Source organism: Falco rusticolus, chromosome 9, assembly GCF_015220075.1.
Source record: "Falco rusticolus isolate bFalRus1 chromosome 9, bFalRus1.pri, whole genome shotgun sequence".
NCBI classification, from domain to species: Eukaryota; Metazoa; Chordata; class Aves; order Falconiformes; family Falconidae; genus Falco; species Falco rusticolus.
The window spans coordinates 45,179,076-45,206,986 of record NC_051195.1 but is presented as its reverse complement, the minus strand read 5'-3'; the positions used below and the strand labels follow the sequence as shown (position 1 = coordinate 45,206,986).

At 44.3% G+C, this 27,911-nt stretch overlaps 1 protein-coding gene across 5 annotated transcripts; it reads right to left on the bottom strand.

Moving 5' to 3' along the window:
* Window positions 1-229: 229 nt before the first annotated feature.
* SLC31A1 (solute carrier family 31 member 1) lies at window positions 230-27,887 on the bottom strand. 5 transcript variants are annotated; one of them, XM_037400185.1, is made up of 7 exons: window positions 21,190-21,241; window positions 15,789-15,968; window positions 15,002-15,098; window positions 7,643-7,799; window positions 5,290-5,362; window positions 4,727-4,895; window positions 230-4,056 (listed from the first exon to the last, which is right to left on the bottom strand). In XM_037400185.1, the coding sequence occupies exons 4-7, from the start codon at window positions 7,754-7,756 to the stop codon at window positions 3,855-3,857; spliced, it is 558 nt and encodes a 185-aa protein (XP_037256082.1). In that variant the 5' UTR covers window positions 7,757-7,799; window positions 15,002-15,098; window positions 15,789-15,968; window positions 21,190-21,241; the 3' UTR covers window positions 230-3,854. The 5 variants fall into 5 exon arrangements, with proteins under 5 accessions (XP_037256082.1, XP_037256080.1, XP_037256081.1 ...); XM_037400183.1 differs by lacking the exons at window positions 15,789-15,968; window positions 21,190-21,241 and adding an exon at window positions 27,844-27,887; XM_037400184.1 differs by lacking the exon at window positions 15,789-15,968 and having other exon boundaries at window positions 21,190-21,281.
* Between the last annotated feature and the right edge of the window lie 24 nt (window positions 27,888-27,911).

Here is a 27,911-nt window from a genome sequence, read left to right as displayed (position 1 = left end):
AATCCCCTGCCACTCACGTGCGCCGTCACAACAGGTACCAAAGAGTCCTGCCAGAGAAAAGGGGCAAGGAAAGGCCACGCTGGAGTTGCCTCACTGTAGGGCCTTTTGCTAATAAAAGCGAGCACTTACTCTTGGCGTCAATTTGTGAGTGGTGCAGTAAGAGCTGCCAGCCTCCACTTCAGCTGCAGTCTGCTTTGAGGATTGTTTCAAAACCCCATATCCACCATAGTAAAATGAAATTGATTTTATTGGTTAATTACATACAGGAGATTCTTGATATTCACAGTAATACTAGACAAGCTACCTCCACAAAGAGCAAGAGTAAAAACAAAAATGACAGTCCACTGTAAACAAAACTAGAAATCCTGCTGGATTTGGTGGGACTGGCTCCAAACTGAAAAGGCACTCGAAGGAAAACAACAAAAGCCAGCCAACGAAGACAGCCCAGATGCTTTGTGCACTTCATTCAGAGGCATCGTGTGTGGAGGCTAAACGTCAGGGTACAAAGACAGACACGGGACATCACGTTCCAAGCATGCTACATGTGTGTTGACGTATGAATTTTAATCATTCAGAGACTTGAGCGAATTGAGTCCTCACCTCCCTCCAAGCACTACTTCATGTGAGTTTAGTGTTATCAGGACAACTTTAAATACAGCCAGCAGAAAGGCTGGGTCTGCACCAAAAGCAGTCAGTAGAAGCAGTCAGCAGAGAGAGCCAGGTTTTGCTCAGACTCTGGCAAAGCAAACAGCAACCTGGGCCAAGAACACAGCAGCTGATGGCATCTGGTGGGCCAGGCAGAGGCTGGGACACAGGGAGGTAGGTGGCTTCTCTGGATTGTCAACATTGAACCAAAAGAAAGCATGGCCAAAGCTGGCAGGGAGACACAGCCTGGAAAGGTCCCTTTCTCAGCTGTGCCTCACTGTAGCAGCGAGCTCAGCAGCAGAGGGGACGCAGCCGTCCATTTTCTCTCCTTACACACCCTCCTTTCAGCCCTTCCCTTGTGCACCACTCCCCAAAGCCCAGCTGGGCCTCCCATTTCTAACTAGGGCACTGCCCACTGCTCAAACCATCACTCTTCCAGGCTGCTGGAAGGTAACTGGGGTGCTTGCTGGACACTTGGGGGACTTCTGCCCAGGTTCCTGCTCCTCCAGTGAGCACCGCTAGCTCAGCATCACTTCCCTCTGCACACTGTGCCCGCTCTTGTGTGAGCATGGGCAGGAGATGACCCAGTGAAGACAGAAATAATCATCCTCGGAGGGGAAACAATTTCAAGGGCACAGATTTTACATGTAAAATGAGGCAGAAAAGCTAACAACCGAATTCATACTGTAAAAGCCACAGCTATTGCCTGATCTCCAAGTCATCCATCTCTGACCACTTGAATCCGAGATTTCAGGTCTGGTCACCTGAATAGAAGGAAAGGTGGATAAAAGATGACAGCAAGAAGATCAAGCTAAGCAGAGGTTCTATTTTAAAGAAAGACACAGCAAGAGGTATATGAAGTAACTACTGGCATCATGCAAAGTCACTTGTGACTATGTAATCAGACATCCCTGTAATGGCAACAACTCCAGCTCGTTCAAGAGAAACCAATCAGAGCAGTGTTGGCAACATCAGCTCTGAACTGCATCAAGCCCCTGCAGCATAAAGCTTTCAAAACATAAACCAACCATCTCCAGCACTTAACTGCTTCAGTTCTCTCCAACAAACACTAAGATTTCCTCACAGCTCTCTCGCAGGTATTGGAAGGGTGTGTTTTCCACTCTCACAGAGAGGTATGATTGCTTAGAGGGCACAAATTTTTACCTTCATGAGAGATGCAGAGAGGAGATCAGTATGTCCTTCTGCAGTCTGTTACAGACATAATTCCCTTCAAAGTTCAGACAGGAAAAGCTTTTCCTGTCTCCCATCAGGATGTGGCTAAAATTTTTTCCATGAAAATAACTTTGCTTCTTTCACCCAGACACAAATTTGCTACAGAAAGCAGCTTTTTAGAAACCTAAGCCTGCTTTTAACTCATCTCCTTTTGTTCTGTAATTCACTGCCCAAAGAAACCAAGATGTCCAAATAAACAGCTGGCATCAGCCCAGGGCAGTTGACTTTAGATGGTGCATTCAAGATCCTGGTAGCAGCAGTAGCAGATTTCCTGCTGCCTTTTGCAGCTGATCACAAAGATCAGCATTCCTTACACAGCTACTGCTAACAGTATGACTAGTAGCACCTCCAGAGAAAAAAATGCTACTGCATGTGCCCAGGCATCTCAAAAGGATTCCATGTTCTCATGGCACATCCCAGACATCAATCCCAGTCTGGAAACGGTGCCTGTTTTTTAGTGCCCTTCTGAAAACCTCACCGTCTTCCCTTCCAGCAGTTACAAGCACAAATTGAGCATCCTGAGTAGAATGAAGGCTCCAGCTTTGCACCATACTCTGCTCAACGTTCCCTACAATGAGAAGCAGTTAATAATGAAGTGCTAAAGCAAAACTGCTCCCTAGAAAACCCAAAGCATGTTCTGGGCATCACACATGCAGTAAGCTGGTTTTGCCTGTGTCACAGCCTGTCTTGCCTGTGAAACGTGTAGAGCTCACAGCACTGAATGGGAAGTTCTCTGCTGTGCTACAACACTTGCCCACCACTGGCACTGGTAACTGTTGCACCTCCAAACTAATGTGGTCACAGCACAATTATTAAGACAAAGAGGAGTCATCTGGGTCAGGAATACTTTTTAATCAGCCCAAGCTGCTTCCAAATTTAATCTGAGATGAGACTAAGAACTGCTGTAGTCCTATCTTTTCTTTCTTCTCTTCCTCAAATCCCTCCTTTACAGGAAAATGGTTGTTTTACTTTGTTCATCTCAATCAGAGAATGCCCTCTTCAGGTACTTTAACCTTCAGTGTTAAGAAATCATTATTTAGCTCTCGCCTCATTTACAGAACTAGTTCTGGTAAACCAAAAGTCTAGCTCTAGATCCATCCAGGTGTAATTCAACATGAAGTAAATGTGGGTTCAACGGTTCATTTAAAATCTTTTTGCCCTGTAAATAAGCAGTTACCATCCTGCATCTACTCTGCGTATTTCCATGATTGTGAACTGAAAGCAGCCAAACCCAAGATTATCACCTGAAGCTGAGTAAAACTGCTGGATGCATCCAAAGATTAACATCATGCTCTGATGGGCTTGGAGGACACTTCTCTAGACCCCCTGAAGCACACAGGTCACGTACTTATGTCAAAGCACTCCCCTGCCAGGACACCCTGGGCGTGTCTGATGTGCAGCACCAAATATTCCTCAGAGGCTGAGTCCTTCTGCATCAGAAGGTGTCATTGGCCCCAAAAGCCACAATGCCAGGGAGATCTCCTCCCCTCGCATTACTCATGGACTGAAAAAAAGTAACGTTAACATAGCCATTTGCACACGTAGGCTCCACTGACAACATTGATCTTTACCTACTGTTCATAAAACCCTCACAGATGAGCATTTAAAATTCAAAAATAAAATGGTTTTGGTTTTCTGGGGGTTTTTTTTGTCTTTTTTTTTTTTTTTTAAAGAATAATTTCTACATTTCTGTCAGCCAACTAATTTCAATCACGGCATAATCTAAGAAAAAAGCAAATCCTAGCCAAGAATGGCTACCACGGGACCCTCAAGAGGCAACCCTGCTGCCAGCCTGCAGCATGGGGGAGCAGCATACCCAGTTCCAACCACACCTACACCCCAGCTAGGAACTTGTGGTGAACTCCAGTTGATTTTCTTTATATCGATTCTCTTTCAGCTTAGGAATGATCCAGTCCTTGTGATGGCTGCACTTCAAGAGAGCAGTGGGGTGGAGAGCTTCTGGGCAGCATCCAGTGTTAATGGCAATGCTCCGTGATATCCACAACAACTGCCTTCTTCCAGCTGAAGAGGAAATAGCCCGTCCCTGCCCCTGCCGCCACAGCTATGCAGAGGTATCCGTTGTACGTCATGAAGATCAGCATGAGGAAGTAACTGACCACAACCTGAATGATGTGTAGTACAGTCTGCAGGAGGTGAGGAAAGCTCAACATCTGCTGTCTGAAAACACAAACCCCAAAGAACAGTCAGTATTCATGAGACACAGGCAGGAAAATGCACATCCCCAAAGAGAAAATGTAGCTCTTAGGCCGAGAGGATGCCAAGGTGCGCTTGAAATGGCAGAGAAGATAACAAAGCAGTCTGGACATACGACTTCTGCATGCATCTGTCACTTCTGTCTTTTTCCCCTGAGCTGACGGATATCAAAGAAAGCATGGTACTTGCTGGGAGGACAAAACTTTTAGCTGAGAAACAGATCTCTACAAGCTTGCTGTACCCCCACATTCAATATGCAGAATGGCTTCTTTTCCGAGTAGAGGCTTTGATTACCTGTCAGCCAAAGGATCCTAAGTATTTTCTGTCATATCGCCAGGGTTGCTGGCTATAACACCCAAATTCTGTTCCTGGGAACTCCCCAAATGTGTTCGTTACTGCCCTGGAAAAAACCCATGCTTATCTGACTACTTGCTGCTTTCCTCCTTTTGTCCCCCATCCTAAAGGGTAGCCAGATGACTCAATCACAGTGTCCTCCAGTGTCAAGCATTGTCCCAATCTGGAGTCAATATACTTTGCAGAGAGTAATACTGACTGCATAAAGTTTTTTCTGTCCCAGTTTTTACCTTTCTCAGGTGCTGAAGAAAATTCTCTTGGAATGAAGTGAAATTCTTACCCAACAGTTTTGTGCGTCTCCATCAAGATAGTGCCGTTGGGACCTGGCACTGGCATGGAGTTGTAGCGAATGCTGACTTGGGATTTACGGAGCAGACACTCTCGGGCAATCTTAAGGCCTTCATAAAACATGGCCAGGAAGAAGACAGCCACAAAAGCACCAGCCATTTCTGACAAAAGAGGAAACATTCTTATATCTGTGCAACAAAAGACGTTTGCTTCAAAACATGTCAGAAGAGACACTGTAATTCAACAACTGCATCACACTGCACGGGCTATGGCTGGGCACCATGTACATGCATGTGCAGATGGTAAACGTGAGTTTCACTCACACACTAATTGGAATTTCACCCATGAGGTGGAATCAGCAATCACTTTTGATAAGACCAGTTGAATTCTCAAACTATACAGACATCTCCCTTTTTCTTTCACCCCACAGATGCCATTTAAAACAGACTCCACACAGTGTGCCTGCGTATTTTTGGCATAAATAGCAAGGTAATTCCTGAAACATTAATCACTTGCAAACTTTTTGTTTGGACTGGACAAGACAATTCTACCAACCTCCAGGAGTATTGATTGTAAGTCCAGAAAACAGCAATGGCACATTCTCACAGCTGAAGTGGAAAGTCATTGCCTGGCCAAAACATAAAGAACATCAAGATGAGCCTGAATAGCTTATCCCAAGATGGAGTTCACAACAAGATTTAGCAAAGGTTTTTGTATTATGACAAGAACTTAAGATCATTTCACTTGGTCAACAGAAGACTCAAAGAAACTCTTCAGTAAATCTAGCGTAACATACATAAGCAAGACATGGCTAAAGGTGCTTCAGGTTCCAGTTCCCGTGGACAACTCTCAGACAGTGCCCCTGAGCAGAAGGCCCACAGTACTTGCTACAGAAAAGTGCCACCCTTCTTGCTTTTGGAGTTCCTTTTCTCCTCAAGCATCTGAAGTAGTTGGGGATCGGGGGTGTCTCCGTGGAGCTCATGACTACTCATGGGCTGGGGTACAGGACACTTCCTTCTCCTCACCTTGACCTCGTATGAGCTCATACGGGTAAGGGCTTGTACAGCTGAATTCTCTGGTCCCGTCCTGCACCATGCCAGCAGACTATTGTCTCCCTACAGAACCTCATCATATTCTATGGGAAAGACAGACCTAAATACAGGTACAACAAGGAATATTATATATAAAGCAAGATCACAGCTTCCCCTGGGTGAAAGTAAGGGCTCTTGAACCTTCATAGTGAATGCTGTGGGAAGGGGAGACATCAATGATCCCCCAGCCACCTGGAGTTCCTATAATCTTCCCAGCCAGGTAAATACACTCAGTTTAGCATGCCTTGACCACAGCTGCATACAGTGTTTTCACATGCAAAGTACTCACTAAGCTAACAGAACTTCTCTTTGAACTCCCTTCATTGCTTAATTAAGGTTATTTGCTGAAGATCAGAATTATGATTAATTTCAGCATCCATAAGAATCAGCAGATGTTCACTTCCCCCAGAGCAGAAACTACTATAAAACATTCTTTTAGAGAGTACTTCCATTTCTTTAATGAATTTAATATTTTTACATTTAAAACAAAAACCACACAAGCCAAAGATTGTAGCCTATTTCCATAGACCACAGCTGAAATGGAGCTTGTTACCTGGTGCAAGTGAGGAATAGGAATATGTGTACATTAAAACGTGTTCAGTCTACTATCTAAGATGGTGTAGCTATTTACTTCCTTCCCTGACAGTTTTACGTGCCATGTTAATTCAACATCTTGTGCAGCTAATCACAGTTTTCAATCGCAGGGTAAGGCAGTGTCCTGTAACTGTCCATTGAATTTCAGAGCACTTGACACTTGTAAAGAAACAGCATTTGTATGGGAAGTAACGGATCAGAGAACGCCAAGACTTAGCTGTTAAGATTATTTGAAGAGCTCCACAAGGACATAAATGACAATGCTGGACTGCAAGTTCCACCAGCACTACTGGGCCTTGTACTGGGCTGTGTTCACAAAGGGGAAGGCTGTTCCAATCCCCTCTTCTGCTATGGTACTGTTTGCAATGTAAGTAGAAGCAGTGATTCTTCAGGGCACATAGCTGGCAGGCAAACCAAATAAAGGCCTGCAAAATGTACTCCTGAGTACATTCTCATTTGAAATGGCAATGCACGCTCCCCTCCTTCCAAAGTTTAACCATGAAGAGTTATGTTTTAATAATCTGAAACTCATTTGAAAGTATTAGAAAAGGGAGAAAAGGCTGAAAAAGTCCCTAGAACTAGTTACACAAACGCAGATCATACAGACATCTCCATGGAAACTCTGGCCAGGATCTCTGCAAAGCTTCAGTGATGCCAGCATGCACAAGTCTGAACTTGTTTAGATCAAAGTTAGCTAGAGCAGCAGGATTCACGACCAACACAGCTTTAACGCTGACATGGCAGAGCGCCCTGGTAGCACTTTGCTCCCCAAACCAAGTGCGCACTTAAAGTTTGGTTGGCTGCCTGCAGGTCAGCACAACCCATCATACTAGTGTGCAATCCTCTCAGTGCCAATTAAAGCTTTTGCTAACACTAAAAGCCTGGAGAACTCCATCCATTTTTTGTTTAATGCTTACTTTGCATTTCTACCTTTAGCTGCCTGGAGAGCAGATACTAAGCTGGCTGCTAGGAAGGTTTTGCAAGAAAAGACCATTTTGCCAAAGGATCTCCAGCTCTGAAATACATTTTGTGTTGCCTATCACCTCATGCCCACTCCATTCCAGAAGAGCCACAATGGGGTCTGTGCTTTAACTGGATTGATTCATGCCTTCCAAAGCTAAGTCTAATTTCCAATTCTCAAGAGCGTACTCTCTAAGATGACAAGTTACTCTGAACCACAGACAAGGAAAAGCTCTCTGGTTAATTACAATTTTTCGACTTACCATCATCATCATGTCAGATCCGTGATGATGTCCTGGGGCTGTTGTTGAGTGGTGATGTCCAGGAGGATGCATGGTTGGCAACATGGAGCTGTTCATGTGGTGATCGTGAGGCATCTTTACAACAGATATTCAAAAAGGCACGTGGAAAAGTAGGAACCTGAAAACAAATGGGGAAAAAAAAAAAGAAGCAGCAGTTTTCTAAACTGAATATGGTTTCTCTACTGCTACTACAAAAGACAATACTCTAAGCCACTGAGAACTACTGCCTCTGGATAAAATTCTGCAGCATCCTCATGGTCCTCCACTCTGACTACAGAGAACACACAGCAAAGCGAGCAGGACACTTTAAAGGAGGTGTGTCCCTCTGAGCTTTACATCATTGTATTGCTGCACCATCCTAAACATTCTTGCCAGAAAGGCAGCCTAATCTAATTGAGGTAGCACATGGGGACAAGTGCTCAGTATAAAGGAACATTTCTTATCTGTAAGAAGAAAAAAACCCAAGTTTCTTCTCAATTGCAGTCATGCAAGAGGCAAAAATATCTCAAACCCCATTTTAAATTGTATATAATAAAGGATCAGATTACAGTATTTCTCTTAATTGACAGTTATGGATTTTATTGGGAACATGTTTAATGAAGAAATTATGTTAGGTGGTACAAGGCCTATTACCAGGCAAAGGTCTGCAATAGCCACAGGCAATCCAATTTCACTTCTATGAGCTTTACATTGTCACATCTCCCCTCTAATCACATTACACACAATGAGAGACACAGTCAAAAGGCTGCCAGTCCAAGTTCCTAATCTGGTTACTGCAAATCAGGTATGTCTGGAAATACCACCTTAAAAATAAAAATACACCTCATGGTTAAACGTGGACGTGGCTTCTGCACTCTGGCACAACGTGGGATGGAACCAGGGACAATTTCTGGTGTGCAATAAAAAGTCACCAGGTAGAAATAGCAACAGGAGCAAAAACAACCCGAGAACATCAGTCAGTCCTGAAAACAACAGCATCTTCTGCGTGACAGCCAGGCAAAGCCAATGCTAGCACAGTCCAGGTGAGATACCACTAAAGATAAGTAAGTATGGACACTGATGTACTAGGCCCTGTCTGGACTACTGTGTACCCTCCTAGTCTAGTCCAGCACTCAAGTAAAACAGAGTGAAATAAAAAACAAAGTACAGACACTTTATCAAATTAAAGTTTAAAAAAAAAAAAAAAAAGAAGAGGAGACATACTTCCTTCCAGATAAATCACCAGGAGCATTTACAACTAGGAAAAAAAGAACTTTTTACGCTAAAATACAATATGGTGTTTGAACAGATAGGTATAAATATATTTAGACTGGAAAGGGGAAATGAAACTCCAGAAGAGCCTTCTAAACTGAAAGCCACACTAGTAAAAAAAAAAAACCAAATGGCAAACAGTTGATGGTGCAGCTGGTTCAGTTCGTGCCAGTGGCCTTATGACACAGCTGTGCAGGAATCACTGGTGACCCAGAACACAACTGCCATTGCAGGAGGGAAGAGTATCTGCCAAGTACCCAGGTGGCCAAGAAGGCCAACAGCATCCTGGCTCTATCAGAAAGTGTGGCCAGCAGGACAAGGGCAATGATTGTGCCCCTGTACCAAGCACCGGTGAAGCCATACCTCAAATCCTGTGTTCAGTTCTGGGCCCTTCGCTTCAAGAGGGATGCTGAGGTGCTGGAGCGTGGCCAGAGACAGGCAACAGAGCTGGGGAAGGGTGTGGAGCAGCTGAGGGAACTGGAGGTGTTCAGCCTGGAGGGGAGGCAGCTCAGGGTAGATCTTACTACTTTGTACAACTACCTCAAAGGAAGCTGTAGGCAGCTAGAGGTAGGTCCCTTCTCCCAGATAATAAGCCAAGGACAAGAAGAAACAGCCTCAGGTTACACCAGGGGAAGTTTAGATTGGATATTAAGACAAAAAAAAAAAATCACTGAAAAGGGTGGTGAAGCACTGGAACAGGTTGCCCAGGGAAATGGTGGAATCACCATACCTGGAGGTGTTTAAAAATCACGTAGATGCGGTGCTTAGCAACATGGTTTAGTAGATGCGGTGCTTAGCAACATGGTTTAGTAGATGCGGTGCTTAGCAACATGGTTTAGTAGATGCGGTGCTTAGCAACATGGTTTAGTAGATGCGGTGCTTAGCAACATGGTTTAGTAGATGCGGTGCTTAGCAACATGGTTTAGTGATGGACTTGGCAGTCCTGGGTTAACAGTTTGACTTGATGATCTCAAAAATCTTTTCCAACCTAAACGATTCTGTGATTCTTCTTTCAGTTGACTGATAGATTGCTTTTGCTTTGGATGCAACATTCTCGCTAGTGACTACTGTCCAATTCAGCTATTTATTCATTTTAGGATTTCATGCTCCTGCCAAACTCTGCAGGTTCCAATACACTCCACAGAAGCCCTGGCTGGTTACCAGATTAAAAACTCCCATTGTGGTTTGGTTGTGTCCAGCTTCTCACTAATTTACCATCACTGGTCTCCAGAAAGGGAGAAGCAGGAGACGCATTCTCTAGCCATTTACAGTGTATTAAAACCAACAAGCTCAAGCATTCACAAGTGGCTGCCTGTGGATGGGCTGGGTCTCGGTGAGCTTGATGTTCACCTGTGTAGCTCCTTCCCACTCTGCTCCACTAGTGTTCCAACACCAGATCCAACCCCCTACCGCGGTTACCCAACACTGAAAGACATTTTAGGAGATCCTGGAAAGAAGAGGATATTAAGTAGCCTAAGAGGAAATAACCTAGACTGAGCCACTTCAGCTGTCTTTTGTTTTATTAAAGGTAACCACACCTGGATAAATTTCTGTTTAAATGACTTCCAGTGGAACAACCCAGTACAGTCAGACCTCCTAAGTTGTAACGCAGAGGCTCTATTTGTGCTTGAGGTAAAAAAAAACAGTATCTAGGGCAGCAGCAGCAACAGGTTAATGGCTGTGTAATTATTTCAAGCTGCAAATCACTGGTTTGTTTGTGCATTCTCTTAAGAGACAAGCTCACTGACACAGAGCTGCGTGTATCACGAAAAGAAGGGCACTGTTTTTAAGAAGTCTGATGCTGTACTGGGAGGAAAAAAATCCACACACGTGTTTCTATTATCATGAATTCCTTAAATGGGTTTAGTCTTGTACAAACCCAGCACTTCAGCAGCAGGTATTTTAGTCTGAATGGACAACTTGATCTCTGAACTGCTGCCTGCTCCCCATGTTTGCACAGAGAGAAAGAGGCATTGATTGGAGCAGATCCCTGAGCACACCCTGGAGAAGGGATTTGGAACAGACTGTGGCTGCAGAAGGCTCAAGCATTTCAAAGTGTTTGCACACTCGAAGGGCACAGACCTCTTGGTGCACCTGCTTGGATGCTGCACCGTTACCAGGGCTGCACACACACAAGGATTTTTCTTGTACTCTGTAGTAGCCTACCGCATAAGAAAACAAACAGGGTGGGACAGGAGAGAGGAATGAGGAAATTCCCTCCAAGACTTGTTTCTTTCTCTCTCCCTGCTGTCACCCCAGGTGAAATGGAGGCTGTGGCTCCTCTGACAACTCCTCAAATTCTTAAGGAACACAGTAAGACTCAGAGCTACACAAAGAACCTCTCTCACTTTTAAGCCATCAGCTTGGAGCGAGACTGACCTCAGCGCATATGTAGGCTCTGTTCAGGTAAGAGGTTTCTACCCGTCTGCGGCAATGCCACCTTGGCAGCTCAGCAGACCAAGATGGTTCAGGGAGAAATGCAAGCCAGGAGCAGGATCTGACAACAAACTGTTAGCTCAAGTTCAGCATTAGGACTTGCTTTCACCCTCCACCAACATTTAACCAGTGCTGCCTCATCTCACATGTACAAGGAAGCTGCAGGGCAGTTTGCAACTCCAGGGCACAGAGGATGGGAGGAAAGATAGGTGTCTTATGCCAGTGCACAACAGAAACAATGGGTAAAAGAGCTGGACCTGATGAGACGCCAAACACAAAACAGTCTTCTCAAGCAGGTCTCAGCCATAAGATGACTGCCATTATAAATAACCTCCACCACAGTTTCCCAATCTATTGCTTCGGCTCTGTTAATGCTCTGCAGTAAATCAGAGTTTCTCCTGTGGCAAACAGCCTTCCAGACACCCAAGGGAGATAACACCTATTAATGCAGAAACACAGGCCATACAGAAACAGGACAGACTCTGCGAAGGATCTGCCAAGCTCCCAGAAAGTACTTTACAAATCAGCTCAGTCTGAAACATGGTGTGCAAACAGAACGTCCTTAAAGTCACATTCAAGAGGAATGAAAGCTCCTTTCCAAATCAGAAGTCTAACAGGATTAACAACGAAGCCCTAAATCAATGCCCATTAGAGCAGCAAACTCTTCCCTTCAAAATAGTGCCTCATCTTTCCTGTGCCAGTTCTGAAAAAGCAAGAAATCAACTAATTCCACTGGCTCTGCCTTAAAAAACACCTCTTCAGTCTCCTTTACACTAGTTACTTGTTCAACAGAGACAGTGCTTGCTGCAGCGGCCCCGTGTGCAGCAGCAGCAAGCACACCAGCCATGCCGCCAAGGCTGGCTCCTGCACAGAAGCATCCAGACTTCTGTCTCAAGGCAGCTAGAGTGATTCTTATCTAGTATCTCCACCAGTGCTTTTGGTAGCAAGAACAGGGTCAGAAGTTCCCTCTCTTCTCCTCAAAAAGTGAAGACAACCTGGGAAGATTTACTAAGAATTAAAATTTCTCTCCTGAGAGAAATCCAAGGGAAAAAGATTAAAAAAGCAAGCTGGAAGGGCAAAGATCTCTTGCTTGCCCATCACGTACCTCTCAGTCCTGCATCTGCATGATACAAAGGAATGTTACATACAAAACACATGAGTAATGGAAAAGGCAACCAAAAGTTATCAGTGCTCTACTTACAGCAGTCCAGCTGGCAGACTACTTGAGCTCCACTGGCTCTGAGCTTGTGGTCTCAAGCCCAATTTTTTTTTTTATTTTTTTTTTTTTTTTTTTAAGTGCTGTAAATAGAGGTGGGAGGGGAAGCAAGGAGCCTGCAGACACTACAGCACTGTTCACTGGCTCTAACTGGTCTCCACTGAATGGTCTGAGCTAGACATCATGAGGCTTTAGCACTGCTTCTGGTTTATTCAATTTCCTGGCAAACTGGACAATTTTAACTGCTTCCTTTCCAGATGGGTGGACTCGCTCCTTCTCCTCCAGGATCCCAGGCTTAGCTCCAGAGCTGCTTAAAGGCACAGCTGAGGAACAGATGATTTCCACCTGTTCATATTGTAGAAACATCCAGCAATGGCAGCCAGAGCCCTCCTGGGTCAAGCTATACAGACGTGTTAAAGCTACAAGGAACAAGTACATCATTCTTCAGTAATTTAATGTAACGTGTTTTACAGATACACACCGTTGTTCTCCAGTGCCAAAACTCCCCCCAGAACTCTCCCAAGCAGCTTCAGCAATGCCAGGCTGGAACTCGGACACCCAAGGAGGGACTGTGCTGTGCCCAGCACGCCTCTTTTAATTGCACACCTCTGTTTTTCCCTTCCATGACTCCCGAAGGAGCAGCTCTTGGTGCTATATTAAGAATTTAAGGGATGTTTGCAAGGTTACAGCAGAACTGTGTGGCTTGGCCTGGTACTGTGTCACCACCTTAGAGTCCCAACCAAAAGTCTTCACCAGAAGTTTTAAGGTTTCCTAAAAGCTTAACACACTAGAAGGGGTTCAGGTAAAGATCAAGAAAGAGAAGGGAACAGCTTGGGAGAGGCGGTCCAAGATATTTTGAAGGCTAGGTTGTCACACAGTGTTAGTTTGCATTTCCTGGGTTTTGTCCGTGACCAGAGAAGCTTGCAAATCTATGCAAGCCAGATCAGTGGAGTCAAGCAGAAAAACAGCCTGTGACAGAGGGCACACTCTCCCTCCCCACATGTAAGCAGAAGTGATACAGCTGAGCTATTTGTACAGGTGGGTTTCGGAAGCTTTTGAAGGAAGAAGAGAGGTATTCTAGAGGTTAGTCAGCTTGATGCTGCATGCCAGAGGGTGGAGTGCAGGAAGTGGAGAATGATGGGCAAAAAAAAAAAAAGAGCTGGGCAGGGCTACAGACTATATCTTGTGTTCAGCTTTGCATGGGGACGATGTCTGGGCAGACTGTGACATGCAGAGATGGAAGCAGTCAGCAGGGATGTTAGAAGCGAGATGCAGACAAGCTGATAGCATGTAAAGACCAGCTCTTCTGCAGCTATCATGCACAATACAAGCAGAAGAATAGGCTTTCAAAAATAACCTGCAGGGCTGTTACTTTTTCATGAGGGGAGAAAAATCACACAGGATAACTGATCCTCTGTCATCACCTCTGTCAAAAATCCCAGGATGGAACCACTACAGCACAGTCATGGATGCTGAAGGTGACAGAGAACGTGGCATATCAAAAACGCTCCATTATTTATCAGCCATGCCCATGACTGACAATATTTGCCCAGGCTGAGACAGACCCTTTCTTAAGGCAACCCTGACAAAACCTAGAGGCAGGATATGGGGAAAGAGTGGAGCAAAGCCTCCTGCCACCCACGCAGGTAGGTTTGGGGTTGAAGGATTAAAGCAGAGTTCAGTTCAGGCTCTCTGCAGCACAGCCAGATCACACCGTTGGGGCCAATAATCGCACTCTGTGAGTACATGCCCCTTCCTCAGTGCCTGGGGGAACTCATGGGCGGGGCTGTAGGTCTTTGCAGAGAACAAAGGAGCACCCTGCCAAGTGGATTAATTTTACCATTTTCTCACACTTATCTGAGCTGCAAAACTCTATCCTTCAGGGCTCCTGGCTGCCACCATTTGCTTGTTTTATCCTTACCAAATTCTTGTTTCTTTCCCACATTCCACGCTTGTACCAATACGTTTGTCCCTCTCACTACAGGGCTGCTCTGTCCCAAAGACACAAGCTGCACCCTCCACATGTAACTATCGCACAGTACTCATGGACACAGCAAATATAAAAAAAGGTGGCCCAATTTCAGACTGTGGATTCCAGTTGAGATGCTGGCTCACACAGGCTTCCTGGAGTTGTAAAACATTATCTGGAAGCTTGGCACAGTTATACACATTAATCAACTTTTAATTAAAATGAAGATTAAAAATAGCTGTAAAGTATCAGCTTTGGCTCAGCCCTTAAGGTTCTGTCCTTTGCTTTGAACGAAAGCAACACTCGGCTGTACAACTGAGGCAAAGCTGGTTGCATTCACTTAGCACAATCCCTATTACTAGAGGAGAGGCAGAGCTCTTCCTCTCAGCATGGCTACAATCACATCCCTTTGATGGAGTTTATTTTCATAGCAAACTTGTCTGGTTACCTTCTGTTAAGAGACCCTGCTTGATCTCCTTCCCATAAAAGGGGACGGTCGCTCCTAATCTTCCAGCTTCTTCAGACTCCTCAGGAAATCTCTAAATCTTTGAACAAGAGAAAAAAAAAAAACCAAAACTGAGGACAGGCTGTTCTTTACAGGACAATGCACCGAACTTCATAAGCGGAGCATCATGCCAGCCCATGTAATTGCTAACAGGTCCATAGAAGTGAAAGGCAGCAGAAAACAATCCCAAAGAGCAGGAAAACCTGAGACTGAAAGACTGATAATATCATAGGAAAGGCTGAGAAATACTGCCAAGAGGTGCATACAGCTGAAGAAAATAATGGTGAGTTAGGCAGGTTGAGCAACTGACTGGCTCTTCTCTGGACAAGCTTTTTGTTCAGCCACACTGAAACTACAGGAGGTGGAAAAAGCAGTAAGTGAAGGATTCTCCTGAGAAACATGGCAAAACTGAGGAGTCCTTGCCAATGTTTTCCTGGCCGTAACCTCATTTCTGCTAGAGAAGTCCATCACTTACAGTCCAGGTTCAGGCACCTGGAATACACACAAAGCTCTGCATCTAGATCCAAGAGTGCTCCTCTACTGTCTCATGAAGTCCCAAACTCCATCAAGCTACAGCCTGGCAGTTAGACTAGATGATTGTTGTGGTCCCTTCCAACTTAACTGTCCTATCCTATCCTGTTCTAAAACAGCTCCTCCACTTGTGCTGGCCACCTCTCAACCCCTGCTTCGGTAGAGCAGGTAAGATTACTCACACAATGACCACAGTGACCTTTGACAATGACAGGCGGCAGAACCAATGTCATTGCTCCTTGGTTTGTCTCTTTCCCACAGAATTCTAAGTCAGCAATGTAGGGAGGACTACATCAGCACAGGAATCAGTAGAAACTCTCCTCATCTACAGGAGAATCCTGGACACATTCCCACATAGACCAGTGAACATCAAGTTTTCCTGTGAAAAAAGAACAGCAATCTTAAGAGAGTGATCCACACCTGTAACTGTTGGGCCAAATCTTAGGGTCATCACCTACACGTACAGCTTTCCAGGCTGCCCCACTCTTAGCAGGACACAAGACAAGAACACCATCTCTTCAGCACAGCAGCAACAAGGTGCTTCTTACCGTCCCCTACACAGTGCTAAAAGTGAAAACATTTTTGAAGAGGCACAACAGGCTTTTGGGCTCAGAACACAGCAGTGGATACACCTGACTAGAAAATTTTCACGCTGTTACAAACACAACACAGTCCTTGCAAAACAGTAGGAAGGGCACGATACTAGGAATGACACTGGAATGGGATCTGGCAGCTCCTGTGAACACCGCAGGGTACAAGCTTCCAAAATGCAGCCTACTGCTTGTCTGTTTTGCAGACATTGCTGAGCGCACATCTGTCACAAAAACATGGGTCAAGGGAGTTATTTTTGGGTGATGGACAGATACTGAAAGCTGTCAGGAGGCTGAGGACGGTCGGTGAACCGTGCGTGCATAGCTCTTATCCACACAAAGGACAGCCAGGCCAGACACAGCAAACAAGCTTTGGAGAAACTGATGTCAGAAGTGACGTGAACTGAAGTATTCAACTCCACCAACAATAACCTGCTACCACCCTGATAAAACATGAGTATTTCCAACCCGAACGAGCCCAAATTAACCTGAAGTTCCCAGTGGGACAATTTCAAAGGATCCGAGCATATTACACCCTTGGCTGTCTCCAACAACCTCAGCCAGAGAGACTATTACAAGCCGAGCAAATCAAAAGTGCAGTTCAGGGAACAAAGCACAGCTCACTTGGCCCAGAGCCGCCCACCCACTGACCAGAAGCAGAAGGCCAAGAACAGACATGTCAACTACAAGTTTGGTTGGTTTTTTTTTACTGCTAATAAATACCAATAAACATTATAGTCAGCATTCAGAAAGGTGAGATGCTACATCAGCACATAGTGAACTCAGTGACAAAGGTGGTACCAACTAAAAGACAATCATGATTCTTCAATAGTTCAAAGTTTGCCTGTTCATGTCTGAGTGTCACAAAACTTTCCCCTTTTTCATATTACTGCTCCAGCTCCAACAGAATAGCATCCCCCTCCAGCTGGCTCTTCCTGCTGCGAGTGCACGTCCTACCAGGTGCCACAGCCAGAGCAGATCAGTTCTGTCACAGGCCTGTGACTTTCGTACTCAGGAGTGACTTGCCATGCCCAAGCCCACTGCTAGCACAATTTCTTCTATTCTGTACATGTCCAGTATTTCCCCCTTCCTGTTTTAATTTACCTATTTCTTCCACCACTAACTAGCCTGTATTGTGTATTTTTCTCCTTGCTGTCTAGCCAGATGAGGCAAGTCATGCCCCTTTTCTGACATGCAAGAGCACAGAAGCTTCTGGAGAGCAGCAGAACTGAGGCACCTCAGGACATGCAAGACCTGAGGAGCGAATGCCAGTTTCACAGCTCCCAAAGCAGAGAAGATGCCATACAAAAGCTGACTCAAGCACTCATCTGGAGAGAAAAGCATGGCATTAGAGATGCCAAAACTGACAAGAGGATGCTACATTACTATTTCTTTATAAAACATCCAGGCTAAAGGACTCCTACAAAAGCATGTCAGACACCAAAATTCCTTATAGCCAACGCCAGCGTGAATTCAGAGCTAGTACTAACAAGTTTCCATCAAAGGCAATTCCCCAAAGGCATCGACAGAAGAACCTCTTCAGCACTCCTTATACACGTCAAAGGACTTTTGAAGCAATTATACCAGGTTTGCAGTTCCGCAGGCCACTTTATCATAGCTTCATCTCTCTTCCTCACATCATCAAGGGTATGAAACAGTAACACGGTAATACATACCCATGTCACAAAATACCCAGTATTCAGCATCCAGGAAGGAGAAACCTGAAGGCCTCCCCTTCCCCCCAGGGACCATGCAGTATTTAAGCAGAGATAAGGCAGAATAGCTTAAATCCCACTGGCTTTAACAGGCCTTGTGGGGATGCCAGAATAGCTGAGTGCAGCCTGCTGACTGCGTATGGCATTTGGTCAGAAATCACCCAAACCCTCCCACTAAAAACTGCTTAGCACTCACTCGTCAGCTGAAGAAAGTTGCCTAACCTTCCTGAGCCGAAGAGAGAAACGGGACAGCAGTGGGGAAGACAAGAGAAATGAAGCGCCATGTGACACATTTTCCAAGATTATGTAACTTCTTGAATAAATAGGTACTTCCTTATCCTCCGTGGCTGTTTCTGCAGAGACATTACCCAACCAAGCACAGGAATGGCAATCAGGAAGATGTGACCCATACGGCCAGAAGGCAGAAAACATCCTGCTGCCTCACCATATGCCGAGCAACAAGCAGATCAGTCCTGCGCCTTGCAATACTCTTCAAAAACTTCTTCATCTAAAAAAAAATATTAATATTTGCAACAGTATCTTGCAAGATATGTATCCTGCAAGATTAGACAACTTATCCTTCCTTAGAAAACCCAGGCCTAGTGAAGAATTTCTCTTATTTTATATGCCCAAATCAAGAATAGCTTCTAGCACGTACTCTTCTATCTACAAAGACCTTTTTTTTTTTTTTTTATGAAGGGAAAACTCAAATCTTAAAATGGAAAAAAACCCAAACCTTTTTGTGTACAAGAATCTTCATCACGCTCACTCTAATTCAGCAGCCACATTCCTACAGGTTCACACCACCTGCACCATACATACGAAAAGGAACCAGCCTGTCTCACACAAAAAGGGTGTTTCTGTCCCAAGGGTAAGGAGATTATTATTGTTTGTGACCATTCAGTGCCAACAGCAGTGCCAACATCTATAAGGAATACTAGATACATCAGGATGTGAGGCAGGGTACTACTTGCAAGTTAATACCTGATAAACCATTGCTTCATGGCTTGCTGAAGTGGGAAGGAAACACATCAGGCTGAACAGTATAAACAGCTCTGACCAGAGCTATTTAAAATGGTGTCTTCTAGCCTTAAGCCCTGTAAGACTGTAAAATCTCAGAGGACACAAAATGAAACCAAGGGTCAGCAAGTGCATTCCCAAGTAAGCAACAGTTTCCTCAGCTGCAAAAATGCAATGTGACTTGATGTGCCCTAAAGTGCATTATCTAGCCTTTAATACAGGTGCAGGATTACAGATTTTTATCTAGCAACATCATAAATACCTTTGTCTCATGTAGATAAAACTAATGCTGAGGGTAATAAAGTGCATGGTATCAGTTTATTACAGGCCTCATAAAAGGGAGCCTAAAGTCCATTGACACATATGATTCAGAAGACTCACAGAAGATTCCGAGATCTCACCCTACTTGCCCTTGCTCCACATGTCGCCGCAGGAGGAGTTGCAGTTAAGATTTTCAGTCACAGAAACGCTGAGGTTTAGGAGCCCTCCTGAGATCATCTAGTCCAACTTCCCTGTTCAAGCACGCTCAGCAGGTTGCCCAGTCAGCACCCTATTACCCCCTGAGAATGACAACTACACATGTAGTTTAATAACCTGCACACATCAAGGACTTATCAGTTCTTGCAGATACGGTGAGGAGCTGCTCTGTGCTCTGGCAGCGCAGCCATCATTTATGGACCCAGACACCAATCCTCCAGTTGAACTAAAAAGTTCCTGCGAATCCTTTGGCAGAGAAATCTTGCCTCCAGTGAACTCAGGCAATGCCTAAGGCACTGCAGTGCAGTGGTAACAAAGATAGTTTTAAGTTAATGGATCAGCTGATAACAACCTAGCCATTTACACAAAGCCGCACATGTGGAAAACCAGCTCATTTCTCCCCTCTGGCTGTTTTTCAACATCATAACCAGACTTAGCACAGAAAGGCAACTTTTGTACAAGTTCTGAACTGGCTTTCAGGTATGTTTTGAGAATCTGGACAAGAAGAAAAGCAGCTTCCAGAACTCCTTGTTAATTTTTAGGAATCCGTTCCACACATATGATATGAGACACATTGTTTTAAGCAATTCATGTATGTTCTTCTAACACCTTCATTATGAAGTGCATTAGACTCAACCACATGTGAAAGCTTCCTTGAATAACGATCCCAGGAACAGGTTTCACTCCTTTCTTTTCATATTTAAGTAGCTGTTTGTCTACAATTACTCCTTAGATGCCTGTCCATGTGCAGTCACAGTGTTTTAAGGTGGCCACTCAATCATTCACCTTCCCTGGAGCTGTCACATTCCAGTCTATGCCAGGCATTGCCGCACTAGCCATGCGTTGCTGATGTCAGCTCCTACGGGAATACGCAGGGACTTCCAATTCCTACTCTGGCCTGTCAGGGTCACCTTTTAAACATAGGCTTTTCACTAAAGACCTAATAGTTTGAAAGGTTGACTTTTAAAAAAATACTTATGCTTTCCCTTCTTGCAGAAGGCAAATGAATGTGTGTTCATTTCATTTTGTATCACCACCTATGACTCTCCCTCAAAACAAAAGCTTGTTCTACCACAAGCAAGAATCAAATTCTTTTGCTTCAATTGTTCAAACACCCGTTGTTTTGAGAAGCCCGAAGCTGTTTCTGAGAAAAAAAAGCAAGGCAGAACACAGGTCATCATTATCAAAATCCATTCCACTGTGTTTTTAATGAAGCCCAGGAAGTCAATCTCTGTTTCGGCAGATGGTTAAGACCAAAACATACATCACCAGAGGCACTTTTCCTACTCTTGCTCTGTGGTCTCAGGTAACAGCAAAAGAACATGTGATATATAAATAGCTTCCAGGTAGTAACACAAACACCTCTAAGAGTTCAGAGGACAAATTCTTAGCCCTAGTCTATAGAACAGAGCACCTCTACATTTTCGCTTTTGGAAATACAAAATTCCAATCCCACCTTCACTCTTTGACAACTCAACAAGGTCGAAGATCTCCTGCAATATCAAGAAGAGGGAAAGGGCAATGAAGTCAAGCCATTCCCTGGGAAGGAACCTGTCTTTGGAAGAGCCTTGGTCTCATGACACTCTTCTGACAGGACTACCTCTAGGGCACGGAAAGCTAGAACAAATAGCAACAAATTTTTTATTTTAGTTATGAGTGACAATAAACCACACCAGGAAAAAGCTTTGAACACTGCGTTCTTCACCTAGCTTTCAAACCACTGGGCTGCCACAGAGCTGCTAATCCAAAGCAGAAATGATTCAGAGCTAAAAAAAACCCCAAAAAGCTGAGTACTTACTACTCCAGAGACAGGTTTTCTACCTACTGACTCCAGAAGAACAGCCTTCTCCAAATGGGCAACTAGTCCGAGATGGATCAATGTTTCTAAACTTCCAGATAATGCTGACAAGCAGAACTCATATCATTATCTATATCAAAGGCTAATCATTAACTACTGCTTGGATTCAGCTATGATCACTTTTACTCTGCTTTAAGCCTATTTATTGCCTGACCTGCAGCCTATTTCAAACCAGACCTACTACTTGCAATACGGTCAGTGGGAAATGTTTATATACAGCTTCTAATAGTTGAGCAAAACAGGGGTAAGGTCTGAAGCAGCAGCAATTTCTGCTACTTTCTGCTCTGGGTGAGTAGAATATTATGAAATATCCCTCACAAAGTATTGACAAACCCTATTGTTACAGCCAAAGATTTCATATGACCCAAGACAAATACTGACTGCTTGGGCTGTGCAGCCTACTGAAGGCATAAGCCAATCATGTTAGGACCAGACCAAGGACTGGGATGCTCACATAAAGCTCCATGTAACAGCAAAAGTAACCCCTGAATCTTCTTCACGAGATCTTCACAAAAATGCAAAGAGATTTTAGAAGTCCCTGACCAGATTAAATGTGTTGCAGAGATTACTTTCAAATACATTACACAAAACACATTTCAAACACATTTTCACATTTCTGTCAGAGAAATTATTTTGCTTGCTTTTGGATACTGTAAGAAAGCAAACAGTTTTAGTATCTACCTCACAATGAAGAAATGTGACATTTTCAAAGCTCTAGACTAGTTTTTAGGAGCCTGGGAGAGTGTAAAAAATAACAAGGCAGATGTATCATAAATTCTGCAGAAATTCTTCCACAGTGTGTACAAGACAAATCCTGTCTGGGTCACTGGCTCTCTGACCTTTCTGAACAGAAAGCTGGCATCAGCAATTGCTACAAAAGAAAAAACATGACAAAAGAGAAAAAGTGCAAGAAATATGGCTGTACTGTGCTCTGCAATACAAGTGTCCTTATTGTAGGGGCAGTGGTTTCAAGCAAGATCAAAAGCAAGAGTTACACAAAAAGGTATCAAATGGTAAGCAGTGCACACGATCCTACTATTGTGATGTACTAGATGGTCTCACTTAAGGAATTCAGCAACTTAAGGAAAGCCATGATGCTGCCAAAAAGTTTGTTTAAACTACTATGTCTTACCAAAGCAGCAAAACAAACAGAATAAAACGTGTTAGCCTTTACTATCTATGCAACAGGATATCCTACGGACAGTAGTCTGTTTATGCCTTGTATGAAGAGAGCAGCACAAAAATGCCTTTACAAGTAGAACCAAACCTGTAGCAGGAACATGAAGGCAGCTGTAAAACTCCCAACCATCTTTTAAGTTCTTTAGGCTTCAGTTTGACTGTACATGTAACACAGTCATCCCACACACTTCAGTCTTACCTGACACCACCTTAAACATTAAGGTTCAGTACATCCTCGTGAGAGAATGTCTTATCCCAAGTTAATAAAGGGCACCAAAGCCAATGGTAACTTGATCTGTATAAAACTCTCCTGGCAGAGAACCCAGAAATCATGAGTCAAGTCTCTTGTCAAATCCATTAGTTCAGGAGCCCAGACAAACAAGGGAACCATAAAAAAAAAAAAATGCAACTGAGAAAACCAGACCAAGCCTGTGAGTTGCACTTCACCTCCACAGTATTCCAGGGCTGGGTGTGCTCCTCAGGAGCTTGTGCTTCTACTTCCCTTATCACTTTGATGTACAAGGGTTGACTTAGATCAGAGATGCGTGTGGTATCTCGCTGCCCTCCCACAGAGCTCTACACTGACAGCAGCCACAGCAGTCACTTCCCAAGGGCTAGAAGAGAATAAACTGGGATCACCTGCCTGCTGGGAGCACTGGCTTTGAGACCGCTCCACATTTGTTAGTGTTTTTCTTTCCCAAGTAAAGGATGCAAGCTTGAAAATGCAGTCAAGCTGTGACAATATATTGTTGAGTCTTTTCAGAGCTTTCAGAGCAGGAAAAGTTAACTGAGGTAGCAACTCATCAACTGGATACCTGGCTCTCAGTGCAGCCTCCATCCAGACAATATGGAGGAACCCAGCCAAGGAGCTGCTGAGCTGCACAGCTCACCGGGGCCAGGCACTGCGCCCACACTGGGATGGCACAGAGCTGCTCTGATTTTCCCATGCAGAGCACATTCCCCATTTGAATGAAATCAGACAAGGAGCAGGCTGGGTCACAGGGATGAGCATCTCCATAAGGAGGCTGAAGCCATATACCTTTCAAATAGCTGCTTTTCCAAGCTCATCACACTGGAGCAGACTAGCCAGCTGGCTAACAAGCATTAGTCTGTAAGCTCAGGAAGCACACTGAAGGTGGCCTCAAAGTGCTTTTTAATCTTGCAAATCCGAGTCCAATTACATTACCTCTAACATGAAAAAAAGCTGTAAAGTGTATTTACCCCACACACTCCTTCCGCAAAGACATATTAAGTCTTCAAAACAGAAAAAAGCCAAGACTGTCAGGATTTCTTTTATCTAGGTTAGCCAAAAGATCAGCTAAATATATCACAAAGCTCATATTCCAAGCTCACGTACCTTCAACAGAGGAATGAGATTTGAGTCCTTGATAACTAATGAGCATGTGTCAGAAGAGAAGGCTTTGTTAAAGTGAAGTAGCTCTCACAAAGTCGCAGGAGAAAACTTGGCGCACTCACTATTAGTTTCATGGCAAAACAGCTGTATTCTTTTCCTCCTTTTCTCCCAGCTTCACAGGCTTCATACCAGGATGTGCTGAGCATCCAGTAAGACACTTAACCACTTACAGCGTTTTGGCCCGTGATCTAACATGGTCTGCTGTATTAATTCAGATAAACATTAGAGTGAACAGATTATATGCACATAAAACTTTTAAAACAGGTTATAAATGACATTCACATCTGCAGTGTGATGACTGTGGGATTTTCTAATGTTATATATGTGCAGAGTGAAAGAGCAAAAAGAAAATTTTAAAGTATTTTCCATACAAGCAGTTGTTGTAGCTAGCCATCACAATTGTTCAAGTGTCACTGGAAATCAGCAGGACTCTTGCAGATATGAACTGGTGAGACATAGGGAAGAAAAGACCTGAAACCTGCATTGGGAAAAGGACATTAAAAACTGTAGAAACAGAAGGACAAAAAGGAGGTATTTTATCATAGCCTTCTGCTTTTAGATTGGCTTCTAATCCAGGACCAACAAATGAAAGGCTTTAGAAAGTTAGTTTGTAGCGCTACAAAACAGGAGTTTAATTTGTTTACAATAACTAGTCCCATTATTCTCTGCGTTAGCAGATTCCAGCTTTCAGCTGAACAAGTTAATGAAAAAAAATCACTGGTCTTGAGTCCCCTAGGTCTTGACTAGGAATACTTTCAGAAAATTAGATTGAAGCAAAAGGCAATAGAGTAGATTAACTAAGATTGGATTTCCCAGAGAAAAGCAACATAACTTGACCGAGTCTTTTTCATCCTTCCCTGAGGAAAAATTGCCAAGATTCCCAGTGATTTCCTGGCGGACTTTTAGAGAAGTTCAGGCTGGCAATCTGCTCCAACTCAACTTTGCAAAATTCTGATGCAGATTACAGCTAACTTTCAGGGTGACCTTCAGCCAAGCATGGAGAAGGTGTTGGGCAGAAGGATCTTTATAGCAAATACATAAACCAAAAAGAAAAGGAGAAAATATTCAATTTTAGTTCAAAAACCAAAAAGTTCTGTCTTCTCTGACCTACTGTGTGATTGGAAAAAAAAAGACAGCTGAAAGGAAGCTCCTTAGGGCCCCAACTCAAAACTCACCATGTAAATACGGTAGATCTCACCTATTTGTACTAGAAGACTTAAAGATTAGTATTCTCAACACCTTCCCTTCTCAAGCATTAAGCTTTTGTTCAGGGATAGATAATCTCACTAATTCAAAACCTGAAGTTACACTGCAAAGGGGTAAGTGAGAGAAGAATCCTCCCAAACCTCTTTTCTAAAAATAATAAAAAAAATAAACCACAACCACCTAGTTCTTGCACCACTACAAGTCTGAGTAAGTGGCAGGGACTATGCCTTTAAAACAAAAAAGCAAACATGCAGAAGTGACTTGGAAAGCTTACTTAATTCTTCCTCTCTACTGGCAGAAATTATTCTAATTCTCAGCCTAGCTAAAAAGCTGCTCTAGATTAGAAATCTGATACAAAATTAAAACAATTCTCTGCAACTTCCAACGGACGTAACAAAATCTCATTAGAAAATAGCCACACATGATTTTTCAGTTTTCAGTATGAAGTTGTGCAGAAGCCTGCAACTCCTAGTAGTTTCCCTCTTTTCAATCTGTTTTTTGTTGTTTGTTTGTTGTTGGTTTTGTGGTTGGTTTGTAGGGGGGTTTTTTTGGGGGGGGTGGGGGGGAAGAAAAAACCTGGCTACTGGAACAATTTTTGTGTTCATAGCAAAAAGCATCACTTTAATTTTGTACTGTGCAGCAGGCTAGTCACAGTTGCTTCACCAATAGATCCACAGTCATGAAACCAACACGCATTTAAATGGCAATATTTACACATTATTTCCAGTGCCCCCTTTTTTAATGAACGATGGGGAAAAAAGTAACGCATGATCCAAAACTTCATGAAAGCCTCAGGGAGCATGACATCATAAATTAGATGAATTGGGACCATTAAAGTGAATGCTAATTTACCCTATAAAATCACATACTGTTACTCATGAAAAATACTGCAAAAGCTTTCTTTACCTCAGGCTCAAGCAGAGGCAAGTTAAGATCAAACAGATTAAAAGTAAATTTAATAAATACTTGTGAAGAGAGTTTAGTCCACCTTTGCACAAAATGCCATACTATAAAGCATTCTGAAGCTTGGAATTTGAGCACAAGCAGGAAAAATCAGTCTATGACTGGGAACTCGTGGAGCCACAAACCCACTGCCGACTAAAACGCAGAAGAGGGCTATGAACAAAGCTTAAATTAAAAACCCGACACACAACTAAGACAGGTCTTAGACGTAGCTGTAGTGCTGTGGTACATACTCCTAACTGCTACCTGCCCGCTTCACTGACATTAAGCCAGTGCTGAATCCCAGTGTGGGAAAGCACATCAGGTTCTCAGCTAAGAGGTTGCTCACAGCACAGGAATCCTTGATTGTACCAGAACTGTGAAGTTTTTCTTTCCAAGTTAAACTTTGCACTAAATATTTGCACAAAAGGAAAAAGCTGGGTACAGACATAACGTTACCTGTACCTAAAAAACCCTAAATTCAAGTGCAACACTAGGACTTAGCCACACAGGTCTTCACCATTTTAAAAACAGAAATCTATCCTGACTGCTGACTTAATAGAAATACGGAGGGAAGCAAAACAATGAACTGTCTCTTCATCTAAGAAGCACAGGAACGACATCTATTTGAAGTTCATGTCCACCTGCCATATAAAGATAGGAACAATCTGCTCCCATTAGGAATTTACATCAAATCCTTGTATAACTATTGCATGTGTGCGTGTTGGTTTTAATTATTTTTTTAACAGAAACAAGGTTTTAGACCATTTGAAGGTTTCATTCTAAAACAATCACACACTGTGCAATAAAAAACCTACTTAAATACTTCCTCTAGTCTTTTACCTTTAGAAGTGAAATCACTGATATCCCAATCATGTTGTATTCTCATCGCAATAAAACTCCCAACTTACTGCAAATGCCATACTACAACAGACCTGGTAACTTCGCATTTTAACTCAAATACCCTAAAAGTAACTATTATTACATGTTTCTGGTCGGTGCCAGAAAGCATCCAAAGCCAGGAAATTATTCAACCCTTATTGCTGTTTTCCTCTCACCTGCATTCTGTTTTGCTGCACTTCAACATCACCCGGTTCTGAGTACAAAAATTAAAGACAAGGCAGCGGGTCTCACAAGGCACCGAGAGATCCCAGCTTCTTCAGGAAGAGAAAAAACCCAACCAGCGAGGCGTATTTCTCCAGTTACAAGGCAAAGGTATAAAACTGCTTAACGAGGGCCAGCTGAGAGGGTTTTAAACCCAAGAAACGGTTCTGATGCTAAGAGGAAAGTGCATTACACAGCAGTTAGCACGTCTCTAAGCTGTAGGAGAACCAGCTCTGGAGCACAAACAGCACACGTGTCCCCGACCTTCCCCACGTAGCCCCGGGCCGCAGGGTGGCCACCAAGCCACGCCAGAGCCACGGGGCCACCCTCCGGCCATGCCAGACATCCCCCGGCCCCCCGAGCCCCGGGGGGGTTACGGCCGCCCCCCGGGCTCGGGCAGGCCGGCAAGGACAGCACGGGGTGACCGGGCGCCCCGCAGTCCCCTGGGGAACACACCCGCTCTCCCCCGCCAGGCCAGGCCGGCAGCCCCACAGGGGCCGCTTCCCCTGCCCGGGGCATTCCCCTCAGCCCTCCGCCCCCCCTCTCCGCCGAGGCAGCCCGGCCCCTCAGGTACCGCGGCCGTGCCCCAGCGCTGACAGGCCGCCCCCCGCCGCCATCCGCCGCCTCACGCCCGGGACGAAGCCCCCGCGTCCCGCCAAGGGCGCCCGGAGGTCGGCGGCCGCGGGCCCCCTCAGGCGTCCCGGGGTGGGGGGAGCACGAGACCACCGTGACCCCGACACGTCACTCACCCCACGACCGCCACGAGCCCACGGCTCCGCCGCTTTGCCCCGCCCCAGTCCAAGCCCCGCCCCGTCGG